Source organism: Mya arenaria, chromosome 13, assembly GCF_026914265.1.
Source record: "Mya arenaria isolate MELC-2E11 chromosome 13, ASM2691426v1".
In the NCBI taxonomy this organism is placed as follows: Eukaryota; Metazoa; Mollusca; class Bivalvia; order Myida; family Myidae; genus Mya; species Mya arenaria.
The window spans coordinates 52,452,780-52,472,275 of NC_069134.1; the positions used below are offsets into that span (position 1 = coordinate 52,452,780).

Sequence of the window (19,496 nt, forward strand, 5' to 3'; positions counted from 1 at the left end):
CAAGTCTGATGTCGAATTAGCGACTGAATCCGTTACAGTAAACGCATTTGTATCCTCTGCTGACACTGATGTCAGGTCTCTTTCATTTACTGTTGTTAAAGGCGTTGTAGAATATGACGTGGAGTTAGTGGACACTTCTGATGTCGAAGAAGCGATTGAATCCGTGGAAGTTAATACAATTAAATTAACTGATGACCTTGATGTTGGCTCCATTTCAGGATTAGATGATATAGAAGTCGTAGTAGAAATGGCACTTGATGCACTATAATCGGTAGTTGCATCTGACTGTAAGGCATATTTGGATTAGTAAAGCTGATCATATCTTGACAGATGGAAGAACTCAATGCGTGTTTGTAAATAGCATTGGAAATATATATAGCCCGGAATTACCGTAACTGGGTTTCCCCATGCCGGTACAAATAAAAGGTGAATATCGAGCTATTGAAATTCATGTAACAGTCCAATGACTCTATTGTTTCCGAAGTAACGTGTGTATATTACAACGGTTTAATTTTGTTTGTACCGAAGGATTAGGTTGGAAAAAACAGAATATCTATAATTCCGGGCTTAAACTATTGTAAACCATACTATATACGTAGACCAACTAACGATTATTGTCTTCATATTTTCAAAACTAAACCAACTTATTAAAAATAAAAGTTAATAAGTTTAAACTAGCAGCCATCGACCCATGTTTATTCCCTTCTAATTCAAGGTGTTTTAACATATACAATTGTAAGCATGTTACACCACAAAACATGTTGTACACATTGTTACAAGTCTATGTCCCACTAAAGCGCTACATTGACATGGGGATACAGATATATGTTAGATCTACAAAAGGTGTACGAGACAACATTATTTATACGAAGGAACAGTTTTTCACGTAATAGCAGTGGCATTACAACCGTTAGGGTGGAGCTCCTGATTACTGAACAGGCACGATTCTTTATACAGTATTCTAGTATTAAACTTTTAATTCAGGAGCTACAAAATCACGTTCTGAATAATACAACTGCAGTCGAACCCCGTCGGCTCGAACTCGCTTAGCTCGAACTTCTCGTTGACTCGAACTGGATGTTAAGGACCGATTTCTTTAAACTGAAGGTAAGCATTCCCGTTTGGCTCGAATTTCCCGTGGCTCGAGATATTTTCGACGGTCTCTGGGAGTTCGAGCCAACGGGGTTCGACTGTATTGCAGTAATTGACCAGTCGCTAGTTTTCAATCAAACCCTTTTATAGGGTTATAATTAGTAAATAAATAAAAAAATCGGTTGCATTAATCAATGCATAAACTGATAAAAGTCTGCAAATTGCTCTAGACGAGTTATTGATACAATGTACAATAATTGTCTTGGTGACTGGTCAATTATTAAAACAAATGGAAGATTTAGGTTATTTTAGGTTAAATGTCACTAAATTTTGTAAAGGTCAAAATTCAGCTCATTCCCACCAAATCACTGTGCAACATAGACGGACGTTAACTCCTGCGCAGTGATCTCCCCTGACAAGCAGAATAATTTATTCATAAAAGCAGCTGGATTTCAGCTAAATATAAGTTAATGTTCGTTAAAAAAAATATTTTTATTTTAATTGAAAATGAAATAAAATAAAAAACGTCACGTCATTTTAGCTTTATAAACGTTTTCGATTAAGTACGATTTTATTTCATTTAAAAAGGAAGTAAAATTGAATGACGTCACGTGATTGCGTCATTTTCACGTGATTTTCATGACGTAAGTCAATGGGAGGTAACCGCTGCGCGGAGTGTTTGACATACATGTGCATGTGAACAAAGGGGGTTATGGTGTTATGAACTTGAACATGTTAGACTTTTACCTGGGTTTCGGTAGTAGTAGAAGTAGTAGTAGTAGAAGAGGAAATTGAAACGGAAGTAGTTGTTAGTGACGGACTGTCAGTGGGGCTTACGGCTGTGGAGGTTTGTGGGAGGGAGACGGGCGGAACTGCCCCGCCTTCTGTAAGTGTCAGGGCCGTCTGTTGAATCCAATATGTGACATACTCCTCTACTACGGTAACTCTGAAATGCAGAAACCAGTATGGAGTATGGGTTTCAAAAGTTTTGAAGAACTGTTACAGTACTAAAGCGATTTTATCTGTTTGTATCTAGTTTGTAAAAGCTCTTCAGAACCAAGCTTTAGTACCTAATTTCATGAAACAGAATTTCTTATTGAAAGGCGCATAATTCAAGTTGATGCAAAAATGATATTTTAGTGCACTATCATTTTTTATTTATGAAAGTATTTTTTTAATTGATAGGTAAAGTGGTCACAAGTTCTCCTGTGGTCCCAATTTCTCGAAACTTCTTCAGTCCCTTATAACAGTATTAAGCTAATCTCACTATTTTTGTTGTTCTATAAAATGTGTTATATTTACTTCTTTTAAATTTTTTAGAAATTATGTACGGATAATATGTATGATTAACAGAATAAACCACTTTTCATTTATCAAAATCCATTTTCAGTATGTGTTCTGGCTAATTGAAATAAGCGACTTAATCCTGTTAAGCTTAAGAAGTGTCGGAGATATTGTGGCCAGCTGGACCAGTAAAAAAGCGCCAAAACATCGGAAATATTTTTTTACCAAAATCAAGGGCATTTTTTTTTTTAAAGTCAAACACGATATTATATTAAAATTAAAAATAAAAAGCATCAAACTATATTGTGCAACATTAGTTTTAATTTTACAAAAAAAAAGTATATTGTGATTTTCAAAGCAATTGTTTCCTTTTCAAGTACAAATACTTTTACGAATGAAAATATAACACAAACACCATCAAAACAAAAATAGTGAGCTCAACTTAATCCTGCTTTATGGGACTTAAGACGTTACGAGAAATTGGGATCAGAGTTGTTTTACTACAAGTTATCCTTATTTTTGACCTTGATATATCGGTTCTTTTCTGCCCAAGCGTTACCTTGCAATAGACTTCCCTTATCTGTAAAAAAAAAATTGACACTTACTGGAAGTCGACCTGGCCGTTTGTTCCGGCCGGTGGTGTCCAGGTAAAGGCGAGGGAGGACTTCACACTTCCGGTCGTGTGAGAAAGCCCAGTAGACACACCCTGTAAAAACGTTGTAGGGTGGATATTTATGTAAAAAATAAAGTTATAAGGGATTTTTCGTAATTGACTATTGAGTGAGTTGTTGATACTTTTGTGGACGAGAAAACGCAAAGAGATGTTGATAATGCGCGATTATGTTGGTGGGTAGATATTTAAAGAGACTCGACACCAGCTGATACAATTGCAAGATTTTTTTTTCAAAAACCAACATAATATTTATATCGTTGTATACAACGCATTGAATCTTACTTACTGATGTATCACATCGTTTACGACACATGTATCTTTCGTAAGTTTTGCATATTGCTCCAATTCGAAATTTGGTGGGTTTACCTACCACGTAAATACCAGTAAATTTAAAAAAAGCGAGACTGGGAGATTGGATTTTTAAAAACATGGGTATTATTGTGGATTGGGAGTGCACATCATGTGAAGCAAACAAATGTTGATAAAGTATCAGAGTTGGAGATGATGTTGCGTAAAACACTAAAAAAAGGGATATATTAAAAGTACTATTTCCTTTAAATAATGATGTATCATATTATTTTCACCAATGAGACAATATTTGTTTTAACACTGCACTCAAGCCAGACTTACCGCTCCTACACATGTTAGAGCCTGGGCGTCCGAGTCGGTGGGTGCCAGACCGGAAACAAGGTTACCGGAAGCGTCCACCACCTGGACGAGGAACCCTTTGAAGGAGCCACCCGCAAGGTTCACTAGAAATATAATAATTTATTCTTTACTGTTTCCGGTTAACATAAGCACACAACCTACTTTACCTTAGTGTACGCGTTGATATAGGCACGGGCTTAATCAAGGTAGCCATGTAGTTTAACACGCAAGGGAAGGCTGCGTTGTTTTGATACACCACGCCCCGCCCGTTTTTGTTTTTCAATCATTTTTAGTAAGAATATAATGTGGTAACTGTAACTTGTGATAACTGACAAAGGATAATAAAATAACAATACAAATTGCCAGTTATCACAAGTCACAGTTACCACATCATATTCTTACTAAAAATGACTAAAAAAAAAAAAAAACGGGCGGGGGCGTGGTGTGTCAAAACAATACAACCTACCCCTGTGGTTTAACAGTTACTCTTTTGATTTAAAAAGGAGATGTGTTGATTAACAATCGATCCACCCAAATGCAGGTACTTGTAGATATAAAATATGTTAAACATTAACACACTGAAATGGGTAGCTCGAAAAAAATGATCGAACTTGGCAATGCTAATATTGACAAAAATGGTGAAAAAAATAGTTGGCCTACATGTGAGTTGACTGCCTGGGGTATATGTGGTGGCGCCACCGGCTACAGTAAGCGTATAAGTGAAGGGTGTGGCCTGCTCATCATACCCGTGGCTCGGTTTCATATCGGCAGACGCTCCGCACTTTCCTCCAATATTCCCCGCGCTAAATGCCCACGTGACCGGTGATGTCATGGAGACGACCATGACGACACACACCGCAGCAGTCAACATTTTGTTCCTGCAAAATATGGTGAAAAAAAACACATTTGAAAAACAGTTAGTGTATTTGCAGTAATTTGGTGTAGAGTACAGATTGAATATGCTAATGTTTAGATTCAAATACACACTTACTTATTGTTTGAATCACGGATTTATAACAACACCTCAGGAGGATAACACAGATGTTTATTCGTTCGTTGGCCACTACTATCACGTAATATCAATTAGCAGTTAAGCCGAAGGACTTTGCTTTTAGGAATTTTAGTGATTCATGCAATTATACACTTTGTGCTGGTATCATTGTTATGTTCTTTATATAAATGTGGTCAACTGTCAAATGGAGTATTCTTCAAACTTTTTGATGCAAAAATATGCTCACAACCCCTATATGGAGCAGAAGTATGGGGTTTCGGAAAATATGATGATCTCGAAAGGGTTCATATTTATGCATGTAAAAGGTTTATGTGTGCTAAGTTACATACAACAAATGACACTGTTTTAGGGGATGGTGGTAGATACCCAATGTATATAGAATCTTATAAACGTTGTGTTAAATATTGGCTTAAAATACTAAAAATGCCTGATCATAGATTTGTTAAGAAATGCTATATCATGATGTGTAATGATGACTTACATGGTAGAAATAACTGGGTAACAAAAGTACGTGTATGTCTACAATTAATAGGTTTTGGTTACATTTGGGACAACCAAAACGTTTGTTCGGAAATATTTTTTATTAAGTCGTTTACAAATAGATTATATGACATGTTTAAACAAGATTGGCATAGTAAAGTTAGTAATAGTAGAAAATTATGCTCATATTTCGGGTTCAAGTCATCATTTGGATACAAAAAAATATTTAGATGTTTTAAATATCAGAAGATTTAGATTTATATATGTATCTTTTAGAACTAGTTCTCATGATTTAGAAATTGAAAAGGGTCGTTATACTGATATCCCAAGGGAACAAAGATTATGCAAAGTATGCCACTTTGAATGTATTGAAAATGAATACCACTTTCTACTTGTTTGTGATTTCTACGAGGATCTACGATCCCAATATATACCACAGAAATATTATGTTACTCCTAGCATTAACAAGTTTAGAATACTCATGGCATCATCTAATGTTAATATAGTTAAAGGTGTCTGTACGTATTTGTACCATGCGTTTAATAAAAGAAAATTTCGACTTGAAGAAAGAAATTCTAAAAATCAATACCTATATAAAAACAATATTACTGTATAGATGTTTCAATGTGTTTCATTGTACTGTTGCACAACATTGTAAATATATACTGTATGTCTGTATATTGTAATGGGCCGGTGGCCTTATAGCAAATAAACTTTATCATATCATTGTCACTTTACTGCGAATCAATTTGAACTTAGCAATAACAATTACACTACAATTAATGAATAGTATTATTCTGTTTTTTTACAAACTACTTTTACTTATGCACCGGCACAATATGGCGGAGATGGCCGATGTGTTCCGACTGTAGAAATTCATTCTAAATATGCATGCGCTTAGTTGCTTGATTAATGATTTGCTCAAGTGAAATACTGGGTAAACATCAGATCATTTTTCTCATCTACTAATGGGTCAAAATTACACCAAAGTATTCCGTATGTTCGGGACATTGCATGTTAAGGTCTACTTTCAATTTGAACAAACTTGAAAAAAAATCACAAGGAAATTTAACTTATAACATCATGTTAAGGATATTCACACAGCGCCTCGCCGACGCCGCCGGGAACAACACAGTTGTGTATACATAACGGACAAGTTCAATTTTAACACCCGGAAATTTATCTTATAACGTCACATAAAGGATGTTTACACAACGTTTCGCCGACGGGAAAGTAATACAGTTGACATATTGACGAGGGGACCATTCATCGTTGCTTACACAACATTCAAGATTTTCAAGAACTCCATCGTTAAAATTATTTAATAAAAAAACATAAAAAAAGAAAAAGAAAAAAATGGTTTACTTTGCCGTAAAGCGTTGGTAACTCTAGTGCAAAATTAGATAAAATTAGGTTTAGGTGTACAAAATTCTGTTCAAATGAGTGTATGCCAATTGCTGTGAGTTCGTAAAAGTAACTGCTGTAATGTTACTCAGTTTGAACAAATTAAAAATATATATATATAACGTAAAATATCTTCCCCCCATAGTGGCACTCTTATTAAAAATCAATACATACACATGTATAATTAACATTGATATTGAGTGATAAACCTTTTACTACTTACTAAATAATGCATTAAATAGTATATTAATGGAAAAGATTAATTACTGACAAAACGATTGTAACCGTGTATTTAACAGCTGAACACGCAAAAATATTAAAACATTGGTGAGTGCTAAAAGATTTAATGTGACTTACTTTTGTCTCATAAGGTAGAAATACCTTGTTTTATGTATCTTTATTTCAAAATAAACTCGGTATCCTTCATAAGAACCATTGTTTTCGGCATTTATTCATCATTTATGGTATATCAAAATATTTGTATAAATTGTGGTAAATCATATTCGGGAGTAAGAGTGCATCTTCAAACACTTACTGTATCTTCGAGCAAATATCCAAAAGCAATTATATCATTAAAAAAATAAAAACAGAAATTATTTACGCAAAACAGTTCAATAATTGAATCATCTCGCGACAATGATCTGAAATTGACACAGCAAGCAAGTCAAGATTGTCTGTTATATTACAGGTTTTTAGCCTCCGCAAATCTATACATTTTGCGCACGTGGAAAAGTATTTGTCGAGCACTTGAGGGATTTGATAATTACGAGAGGAATAAATCACTAGGATTAATACTAAACACTTAACCAAATCATAGGGTGCCAGTAAATCTTGCACGGTAATAAACTGATCAAAGACGATTGATTGTAGCACCATATTCGAATAAACCAACTGATAATTGTTTTATGGCAGCGAATTTAGTTGACATTTGTATATATACCGTTATGATAAGCCACGACAGCGTATTGCGATTGACCTTACTGAAAAGATATAACGTTCAAAAGTTACGACGCAGTTGAATATTTAGAATCAGTGTGTGTATATATACCACGTGATGAATTACGCCATAAATACTACGTCGGAATGCAATATTTTGCTTCAAATGAAGACTTTAAACTCAACTTTACTATTTATTCCCACAACAAGAATACAAACGGTATCTAAATTATTTAAGCGACTTTTTACGTCATTTGCACTTCAACCATCCACGCCCATATAAAATTAAACGGCGCTGTTTTCATCGCATTTAGTTTTAAGGCGCCACCGGACGACCAGGCTTTGTTTGTTATTAATATTAAAAATAGTTTGATAACTAGGGTAAATCTTAACAATATGTGTAAGCAAATCTTTATATTATCAGCTGGATTCATACATCACAAGTAAGTACTCCGTATGTAAAAGTCTTGTGTGCCCTGTAATGTGCACATTGTCAAGGGAAACATGGTCGTATACTAAGTTTCTTGTGTAATTCTATGTCAATTTTTGAGTTGGTATGGCCAACGTTTCGGTTTTTGCACAAGGTCAACAAAACCACAGCTATACAAACATTGAACAGATCGAATTATTATATAATATATCTAATATATCACACTGGTTATATCGATAGCCTTCCATATAAGTGTCATAAATGTCTAAGGTTCATTAAAAGCAGACGTATATATCTACTAATATATCAATGAAAATTGCGTCAAATTTGCATTACACGCAATAGTATTTTAGGTTGTATCATAGGCGGCAGCATTAGTCGGAGCTGATGAAGTAAATGAAAAGACAAATAAATTAAGAGAGAGAGAGAGAGAGAGAGAGAGAGAGAGAGAGAGAGAGATTTTTTATTATTTATAAATGAATGAATGAATGAATAAAGAATGAATGAATGAATGAATGAATGAATGAATGAATGAATGAATGAATGAATGAATGAATGAATGAATGAATGAATGAATGAATGAATGAATGAATGAATGATAAAAATGAATGAATGAATAAATGAATGAATGAATAAAAGAATGAATGAATAAAAGATAAAAATGAATGAATTAATGATTGAATTAATTAATTAATTAATACATAAATATATAAGTCAATCAATCAATCAATCAATCAATCAATCAATCAATCAATCAATCAATCAATCAATCAATCAATCAATCAATCAATCAATCAATCAATCAATCAATCAATCAATCAATCAATCAATCAATCAATCAGTCAAGCAAGCAAGCAAGCAAGCAAGCAAGCAATCAAGCAATCAATCAATCGATCAATCAATAAACAAACAAACAAATAAATAAGTAATTAAATAAGTTAGAATAATGTTTGAACCAAATGCTTTATTAAGTGTACATTTGGTTACTGCATATCATGGTTTCAATATACATGTAGAAACTTTATATTACATACTTACAAATACAGCAGTGAATGATTTTTTTTCGACAAATTTCAAATCCTTTTTTCAATTTGCATCGATTAATTGAATATATTTAGTAAAAAAGAGGAACACTTGAGTATAAAAAATTATAAACTCAAACCGTTTAAGAATAATCTTAATATGTATTATTACGCAATGTATACTTAAAATGGATGTCGCTTTGACCGAATCCTGTCGAATATTTATGAAGACATTACATCCAAATACACATGTATGATTTTTTGCATAATATATATTTTTTTATTTTCGATGTATATTTTCTATTCAGTATTATATTAACACTGATAGACCTTTTGACTGTGTCATCAAAAACAAACAAAGACTCCTGATTCGTATTTATATTTATCGATGCACCACCTGTGCATAAATGCAGTACAAATATACTGAATCCTTTGATAAACTACAAACTCGTTGATAAAGATTACTATTGTCATCTTGACCGTTATTAATATGTGACAATCTAAGTATTCGCGGTCATCGATCAACTTGAAACAATACCATGTATATTATTTAGCAAATATATCAAAGAAATGCATTGTCCTATCAAGTTCATTCTGAAATCAGATGGATACAATTAAACTTTTAAAAGATGTAAAAATACACAAAGCCATTTACAAAATTGCATAATTTACACTCACAAAACTTCTGACATTAATTTCGCAAAAAATAAAATAAAAGAAATTGCTTGTCATGTTCGTACCTTCTGCATGCCATATTAATTTAATTGCATTAGGATGTAAATGCATTATACATGTTTAAAACATTCAAAGTTTGAGTCTCAACCAGCCAAAACGTGTCTTCAGATTATTCAAATAAATTCATGAGATTTCAGCTTTTAGCAACATATCAAATACATTTTTACACATGAAAAACAAGCCAAAATGTACCAGTGACCTTAGAATGCGTTACACCGTGCGTATATTTTCGAGTCACAAGAAATTATGAAGTAGTATTTTATCCTTGCGTTATATGTGCGATCATTCGGAACTCCTCAGCCATTTTCCATCGAAAAAAACACCGGATCAGTAGAAAAAGCTCGTAAAATTTCAAAAATAATATTAATTAATAGTAGTGTTAAACGTGTATATTTGTATAAAATAATTACCAGTTAAGTGTTTAATTGCAGGAATAATTAAGATTCCCAAGAGTTGAGCCATAAAGTTTAACTAATAAATTGAAATTACTACGCGAACTACTTGCAGCGCAGTTAAACTGTAAAGATTTCTGACATTTTAAACCGTCCATATACATCCGAGGTTGTTTTCGGTGGAAAATGACCGAAGAGTTCCGAACGATTTTCGATTAGACCTCTCTACTTGTCGTGGCTCATGTTTAGAACATTTATACTCGGTAAATGTCAAACTTTATAACGTTACTTTCAGAAAGAAGTTCTTTAATTATGGCCATAGTTTAGCATAATTAAACGCTTTTTCATATCGAGGGATGAATGCGAAAAGCTTCTAGGTGATATTAGATAAAGAAGAAGATAGAACCCTTTCGCTTTCACCTCTCGATATTGTACCTTCGTTTCAAATATTTAAATTTCTATAGCAAATTTTCCATTTCCTAATTCAACTTAAAGAAAAAGAAAAATTCAAATGATCTATTTTTGTTCTTATTGTAAGCAATTGAACCGTAAAAACGATTTCGTGGCTAAAATGTCCGAACAACTAAATGAACGAAATACAGACGAAAAAATTGCTGAAAGCTTGAGTTATAAGTCAATCTCGGTTCTTTTTTTCTGGCTTAACACCAGTATATAGTAATGCTGTCATGTGTTCTGCCTTAACGCCAGTATATAGTAATGCTGTCCTTTGTTATGGCTTAACGCCAGTATACAGTAATGCTGTCATTTGTTCTGGCGTAACGCCAGTATACAGTAATGCTGTCATTTGTTCTGGCGTAACGCCAGTATACAGTAATGCTGTCATTTGTTCTGGCATAACGCCAGTATATAGTAATGCTGTCATTTGTTCTGGCGTAACGCCAGTATATAGTAATGCTGTCATTTGTTCTGGCGTAACGCCAGTATATAGTAATGCTGTCATTTGTTCTGGCGTAACGCCAGTATATAGTAATGCTGTCATTTGTTCTGGCGTAACGCCAGTAAATAGTAATGTTGTCATTTGTTCTGGCGTAACGCCAGTATATAGTAATGCTGTCATTTATTCTGGCTTAACACCAGTATACAGTAATGCTGTCATTTGTTCTGGCTTAACACCAGATTATTTTAATGCTTTTTGAGTCGTTCAATAGCTCAAATCCATGACCGCTCGTGTACAAGCGGACAACTACAGCACCAAACCACTCTCGTGTTAAGAGTTTCAGTTGATCTTCCTGAGCAAAAGTGTTAAGGCTCTAAAAAATGAGAATATTACCAAAATGAGAAAAATACCCAATTTAATAAATAAGTTTAGCTTATCATGTTAGGGGACTTGTGTTGTTCGCGAAACAAGGGCCTGTCGTTACTCGACACACAGTTCGCGAAACTATGGCCTACTGCTATTCGACACACTGTTCGCGAAACTAGGGCCTGTTGCTATTCGACACACTGTTCGCGAAACAACGGCCTGTCGTTACTTGACACTGTTTACGAAACTTGGGTCTGCCGTTCCTCGACATACTGTTTGCGAAACTAGGACCTGCCGTTGCTCGACACAGTGTTCGCGAAACAAGGGCCTGTCGTTACTCGACACACTGTTCGCGAAACTAGGACCTGCCGTTACTCGACACACAGTTTAAAAATCCCTCACCTTTCAGCTTAATGACAACCTAACACATCATAGCTGACAGAATATCTGAATACTGAAAAACGGTATGCGATTTTTTAATGAAATAGACAGTGCTCTTAAGGCTAACTTAGTAATGTCGTTAACTTTCGGCTAGCTGTCATCGGTCAGTGTAATAATACTTAATATCCAGTAAATCACCCTAGTTGCGTCTTACAAGTGACGCATAGGTCATATAGCCATAATAATGGGCGTCCACGGGAATTTATTGGTCATTATTGGTGAACATTTGCATGCATGTATTTGCTAAGACAAACACTCGTCAAGTTAGTGTTTGTAACTTTCATTTTCTAGCGGAGTCAGGGTGGTACCCGGCAAACACGCCCCCCCCCCCCTCCAAAATAAATAAATAATTGTTTCTTTGTTCGAAACTAAAAACAAGCTAAACATGCTGACATTAAAGAAATGAGAATCCACATTTTAAAATGCTGACAGAGAAACCATAATTTAAGATGCTGACAGACAAACCATAGTTACATGCATATTAATTAATGAGTGCGATTAATCACTTGTTTAGGTCAGCGTTATGATATATTATTCTGTCAACTTCAAGCATTTCTACGATGCATCTTGTTTTGCAATTTATTTTTATACATGTAACATCCAAGATCTTTATGTGGTTCATTACACATGTGATTTATATAAAATGTAAATTATGATTATGACTGCACATATTTTCATAATTAGACATGTTGACAAAACGTTGGCAACATGTGCTATAACTCGTGAAGTAGACATTAGACAACTTAGGCTGGCAGCCAAATGGGATATTTTAGCCCAACCTTGCATTGTTGTGTATAAAAAACGTTTTTTGCGTCTTGGCAGCCTCGACCTTCTTATACAAAAATCCAATTGATGGCCTCGCGCCATTTTTTTTTTTTTTTTATAATCAATATGTTATCGAAGATGGACGCCTCTGGGTTTTCGACTTTGGCTGCCGGATTAAGTCGACAATTCTACATGATCGCATCGTCAGCATATACGTATACGCTTCCATGTCAAGACTTTAAGACGTAAATAAATGAAAATACTTCATCAGTGTATACGATATACGCTCCCATATCAAGACTTTGAGACGAAAATAAATGAAAATACTTCATCAGTGTATACGATATACGCTCCCATATCAAGACTTTGAGACGTAAATAAATGAAAATACTTCATCAGTGTATACGATATACGCTCTCATATCAATACTTGGTGAAGTAAATGTATTAAGCATACATCATCAGAATATGTGATGTACGCTTCCATATCAAGAATGTAGAAGTAGATATATTAAAAATACGTCATCAGTTTATACAATATACGCTTTCATACCAAGCCTTTGAGACGTAAATGTATTTAAAACATCATCTGCTTATACGATAAACGCTTCTATATCAATACTTGGAGACGTAAATGTATTAAATATACATCAGTATATACGATATACGCTTCCATATCAGGACTTTGAGAAGTAAATGTATTAAATTTGCATGATCAGTATTTATGATATTCGCTTCAATATCAAAACTTTGAGACGTAAATGTACCAAAAATACATCATCAGTATGTACGATGTACGCTTCCATATCAAGAATTGGAGAAGTAAATGTATGAAAAATATAATTATCATCAGTGTATACGATATACACTTCCATATCAAGATTTTGCGACGTAAATGTATTTAACGTACATCAATAGTATATATGATATACGCACCCATATCAAGACTTGTAGAAATAAATGTATACGACAAACATCATCAGTGTATACGATATACGCTTCCATATCAAAACTTGTCAAAATAAATGTATACGACAAACATCATCAGTGTATACGATATACGCTTCCATATCAAAACTTGTCAAAATAAATGTATACGACAAACATCATCAGTGTATACGATATACGCTTCCATATCAAGAATTGTAGAAATAAATGTATTAGACAAACATCATCAGTGTATATGATATACGCTTCCATATCAAGACTTTGAGACGTAAATGCATTAAACATGCATGATCAGTATTTATGACATACGCTTCCATATCGATATTTTTTGGAGAAGTAAAGTTATTAAATGATATTAAAAGTCATACGCACATTAAAACTAAGAACTCCTTCAGCAAAATCCCTTTTCGAGACGTTCATTTGCATACAAATAAACATACAATGTTTGTATTTTGTACATAGCCGTCTTTATCTTTTATATAGCTTTAACACATATTGGAACAAAAAATAGAACGCAAAAAATAATCAAACTTTGATAAAGGACAGCTTTAAATGATTATACATTCTTGCCCCTTTTTATTACTTTTTGTAGGACGCTGTTTCGATGCTTTTGGGCTTGAACCCACAGTAGGACAAAAGGAATTTCAGTGAACCCTAGTTGGCCATTTCATACCAATTAGCAGCACCACTTCGCTGTTAAAACATCGGTCGTGGGCTTCTTGATGAATGGAAGAAGTTTATGTATTGAACATACAGCATCAGTCTCTACGATATTCGCTCCTATATCAAGACTTGTTGTCGGTTAGCATAGAAGTTAGGCGACCCAGGTTTGATTGCCAGCCTGGGCACATGTGAGATTAGATGGTGCTCACCGGAGTTTCCTCCGGGCACTCCGGTTTCCCCCACACCATAAGACCACACTCTCGCGTTAAATCGTGCCAATGAAAGTGACTTAATATGATGTTGTTATGACTTGTTTCGCAGTCGTTGTAAAATATTTACAGTCAAAACCCGTTGGCTCGAACTCGCTTGGCTCGAATTCCTCGCTGCCTGGAACTATATGTAAAGGCCCGATACTGTAGGTAAACTTTCCCGATTCGCACGAATGTTACGAGGCTCGAGGTATTTTCGCCGGTCCCTGTGAGCGAACGGGAATTGACTGTATGTTTAAACTAAAGGCTCCACTGTTTCGCTGACCCTTGCAAGACGGTTACGCCTACTTATGTTACTAAAGATATTATAATGTACCAGTATAAGCATCGTCGGATACCCCCGATACACTATGCTTCGTTGCGTATCGTTGGCGATTTGGATCGGAAATTTCGTAATCATGAATAGTTAATGAGGCAGTTTCGTTGGTTCCGCAAGGTAAACATGTGGATATTTGAACAGACAATCATACTTATGCTGGGTTCTTCCCGTGCGCAAGCTCGAAATGAACTCGGTCCGCCTCGTCACTACAAATTTTAAAACAACTTCGTAGACCACTCGACTGTGGAGACAACTGACGATACAGCATTATTGAAGAGTATTTGATCGAAACATGCGATTTCATTGGATTAAGAGTTGTCTCCCTTGTCTCAACAGGGTCATTCACATACTGTACATTTATCAAGAATTTATAACATACATGGACTATTTTTCCTCTTAAACAGTTATTTGTGTATATTCATTTTAGGTCCCGAGGGCAAATTATAAGCCGTAAACGTATTGGTTAAATAGTTGAATATGTAACCATCGATAGTTTACTATTTCCTTGTTTAAACTATTTGTTTATCATTATTATGCTGATGAGTTTTTCTGTTTTGAAGCAATAATCCGTACTGATAAGTCTGTTTAACAAACAAGCTACTGTTGTTTTCGTTTCCCTGTATCATTCTAACAAGTCTCTTGTGTTGAGTGCTATGTTGAGTGCTGTATTTTACACACTGCAATCTTCGAAACAACGTCGTATGGTGCAATCGGAACACCTCGGCCAGTATCCAACAGAGTCTATCACGAAGCTTGTCGGAGATGGCCGAGTTGTAACGATTGGTGGGGATGGCTTAGGTGTTCTGATTGGTTACAGTTATTATATCATACTCAGAGGCGTTCCTTGATTTGGCATAAGAGTGGGCTTAATCTCTGGCGAAGAGGTAGGGTTGGGGTTCCACTCCGAGTGCCCCAACCCCACTCGTCTTCCACGAAACCGAAACATATTGGCTTAAATTGTGATGTCGCGGTACTTGGTGTCCTCAGAAAATGTGGCTTATAAAAGTCTAAAAAGGTGAATTTTAGTGTATTATCTGCATGTTCTATCTAACTGTCGTAAAATGTTCAAAATCCGTTAGTGATACTTTTTCTGGAAGAACCCTTCCAAGATCAAGATACATCGTAAACTCATTGTTTAATAAGTTACATCGTATATAAGTATACTATTTATTGTACAAAACAATGGTTAACACGAACATTTTTGCTTTAGCTGTTATAATTACTGGTATAGCGACTGCACAAGAGATTGCTGATAAGCCATATACGGTCATAGACATAGTTTGCTCCAAAATAGCACAGACATGTATACATTATCCAAATACAAGAAAAGTCCGGGTTGGTATTCAATATACAACTTAAGATAATGATACGGCCATACATCATTGATTTTATTCACTCTATTGGTCTATTGTTTTATAACAAGTAATCCGATTAGCTACATCGATCGAATAAAGACCAATATTGAATACTAGTCCAGATGTTCTCTGGTTCTTATCTATTTCTGACCGTACAAATTAATTTGTCTGATAACAGATAACAGATATTAATAATGTTTTCTGCTCTCTATCACTAGTGTGGGTTAAAAGATATGACGCCATAATGAATGATTGATGTTGAACAATTGATCAATAATCCACCATTATGATTAAAGTGACACTCTTATTTAAAATCAATGCATACACATTTATACCAAACATAAATTTAGAGTGATAAACCTTGCACTTCTTACTAAATAAAGCATTTATTGAAAATATTAATTACTGAATACAAGATTGTAACCGTGTTTTTAATAACTGAAAATCCAAAAATATTAAATGATTTGTGAATCATCAGCTCAAAGATTTACAGTGATCTTCTATAGTCTCATATGGTAGAAAAACCGTGTCTTTTGCTCGTGTCTTTCAAATTAAACTCGGAATTCTTTATAAAAACCATTGTTTTCGACATTTTTTTCTATATTTTAACTATTGTTTTAAATGTGGTAAATCCTATTTGGGAATAATAATGCATCTTTAAATAGTATTCAGATAACAAAACCTCACAAAGCATATATGATATGAAAAATGCATATGCATACATTCGAAATATCGAATAGTCTACATATATTTATAAAAAAGAATTCAATTAAAATCGATGAAAATGCATGTAAATACATTCGAGATATCGAATAGTCTACATATATGAATAAAAAAGAGTTCAATTAAAATGAATGGAAATACATGTATATATATTCGAAATATCGCATAATCTACATATATTTATAAAAAAAAAAAATTCGATTAAAATCAATGAAAATGCATGTATATACATACGAAATATCGCAGTCTATATATATATACACACACACATAAAAGAATTCATCCAAAATATGGTAAAATTGCCACCATATGATGAATAAAAGTGACGTAACGCTTCGAATAACGTACCTTTCAGTACACGAAATCCAGTAAAGTTTGCATTAACAGAAACGTATATCCATAAACTTCGTTACTGTTTTATTTCCACTTAGTGAGATGCACAAACGTTGATAAAGATAAGATTTTAAACGCCAAAAAATATGTTAAAACTTAAAAGGAAACCATGGACCGTATGCTCGTGTTCTAAACTTGTCATAAACGTGATATCTCAAGCGACGTAAAAACAACGCCTCGGGCAACGTTACTGACGTTTGACAATCATATGACATGTGTATATGAAACACGTTCATTACGCATACAAAATGCGGTTTAAATGGTTAACCTATACTATTCAAACATTTAATACCGTGTTATGCGTTAATTGATAATGATGAAAATAAGAAACTAAGACAATACATTTCAATAAATCAATGAACAAATTGTTTGTACCTAGTTTGATGCAGGCTGTTATAGTAGCATTTGTCATTGATGATCACAACACGATCAAATCTTTAGTCTATAAGTACGTATGGAAGCAGTACGCATGATGATGATGATGATGATGATGCTGATGATGATGATGATGACGATGATGATGATGATGATGAGCGTGGTGGTGGCGGCGGCGGCGACGATGGTGGTGTTGGTGATGGTGGTGTTGGTGATGATGATGATGGTGGTGGTGGTGGTGGCGGCGGCGCGCGCAGCGATGATGATGATGATGATTGTGACGACGACGACATCAACAACAACAACGACAACAACGATGACGATGATGATGATAATGATGAACACGATGTTGATGATGATGATGATGATGACGACGACGACGACGATTACGACGACGACGACGACGACGACGACGATAATGATGATGATGATGATGATGATGATGATGATGATGATGATGATGATGATATGATGATAACAATTAAGTCTGTTATGTAAAGTAAATGAACAGAATAAATACATAAATATCAAATTGTAAAACATCCAACCTGTTTTCTTGGAGTCAAGATCAGCAACGACTGGCAAACGTTTTTGAAACCCAAATTTAAGCCAAACTTTTGGCCGTGCGGTTCAATGATATGTCTTAATGAATTTATTGCGCCATTGTTTGCTGACAGATAGAGGAATCATTGAAAGAAGCCAACTTGATAATTCTATAAATCATGTGCACTTAAGTCTGATACGGTATATGTACAGTAGATACATAATTATAGTAATTTATATCGTCATGGTAATTTATGATTTTTTGTTAAGCGTCGCGAATCTGGAGCAATTTGAACAGCATTTTACCAAATTGCATTGCCCAAATTTCATCAAAATCAAAGTCCCTTATAACAGAATTATGCTAAGCTCACTATTTTTGTGGCATATTTAAATTAAGCGTTTGACTTTAAAGCTGCACAGTCACAAATTGGACGTTTTGACAGCTTTTTTATTTTTTTGTCTAGGAACGAGCCAATTTTTGCGGAAATCCATTGAAACCAGTTATATAAGACTGCTGACAAAAAGATAAATCATAGATTTTTGTATTTAAGTTCAAAAATCGATGTTTTACGCATATTTTTAAAACGGTTTAAACCATAAAACATTAATTTTCGAACGGTTTTTTGTCAGAAAACTTATATCACTGGTTTGCAGATATTTAAGCAAATATTTGCTCTTTCCAGGACAAAAAAATAAAAAAAAAAGTTGTAAAAATGATATATCTGTGAGAGTACAGCTTTAATAAGAAATTATCATCATGATCATCACGATAAACGGGCTACAAATGAGTAAAATCAAAATTTAGTAAGAAATTCGAGATAAGCTCCTTAGCTTGTGACGCTTAAAAACTTTTGAGAAATCGGGGCCTGGTCCATGAAGCGCTCTGAAAGACTGTTGTACCAGCAATAGCACTGTATGACCATTTTCCCAGATCACAATTTCACACATTTGTGAAGAAAAAGATCCCATTATTCACATTTATAAATCATTCTCATTCATCAGAGGTTTGATAATGATAAATCTAACGCATAACATCATCACTCTGGTGAACGAGAATGTTTTAAATGTGACACATGCGGGTGTTTTTCCAAAAATGGAGCAATTTAGGAAAGGACGTGTTATACATATACCGTTCCTTTCTTTTAATATTGCAATGTATCTTTTGCATCATGGGCATTGAGAGGCAGACTTTCAACATATGTCCATCCGTTCGTCTGTTTCCATAACCCTTGGCCAAATTGGTAAAAAAAAACTGAGTTGTGCATATAATCTCGCCTTTACGTTCTGTTTGCATAAGCGCATAGACCAGACCTGAGTTCAGTTAATGTTGG

General features: G+C 34.4%; 1 protein-coding gene across 1 annotated transcript in view; it reads right to left on the reverse strand.

Annotated features, from left to right (window-relative positions):
- The window catches only part of LOC128215530 (putative ferric-chelate reductase 1), a 36,348-nt gene extending 18,936 nt beyond the window's left edge, over positions 1 to 17,412 (reverse strand). The window contains exons 1-5 of the mRNA XM_052922213.1: positions 17,203 to 17,412; positions 4,358 to 4,575; positions 3,680 to 3,801; positions 2,982 to 3,082; positions 1,840 to 2,038 (exon numbers count right to left, since the gene is read on the reverse strand). Coding sequence (XP_052778173.1) covers positions 1,840 to 2,038; positions 2,982 to 3,082; positions 3,680 to 3,801; positions 4,358 to 4,568 — 633 coding nt within the window. The 5' untranslated portion in view covers positions 4,569 to 4,575; positions 17,203 to 17,412. The remainder of the gene's footprint in view (positions 1 to 1,839; positions 2,039 to 2,981; positions 3,083 to 3,679; positions 3,802 to 4,357; positions 4,576 to 17,202) is intronic.
- Positions 17,413 to 19,496: the final 2,084 nt, after the last annotated feature.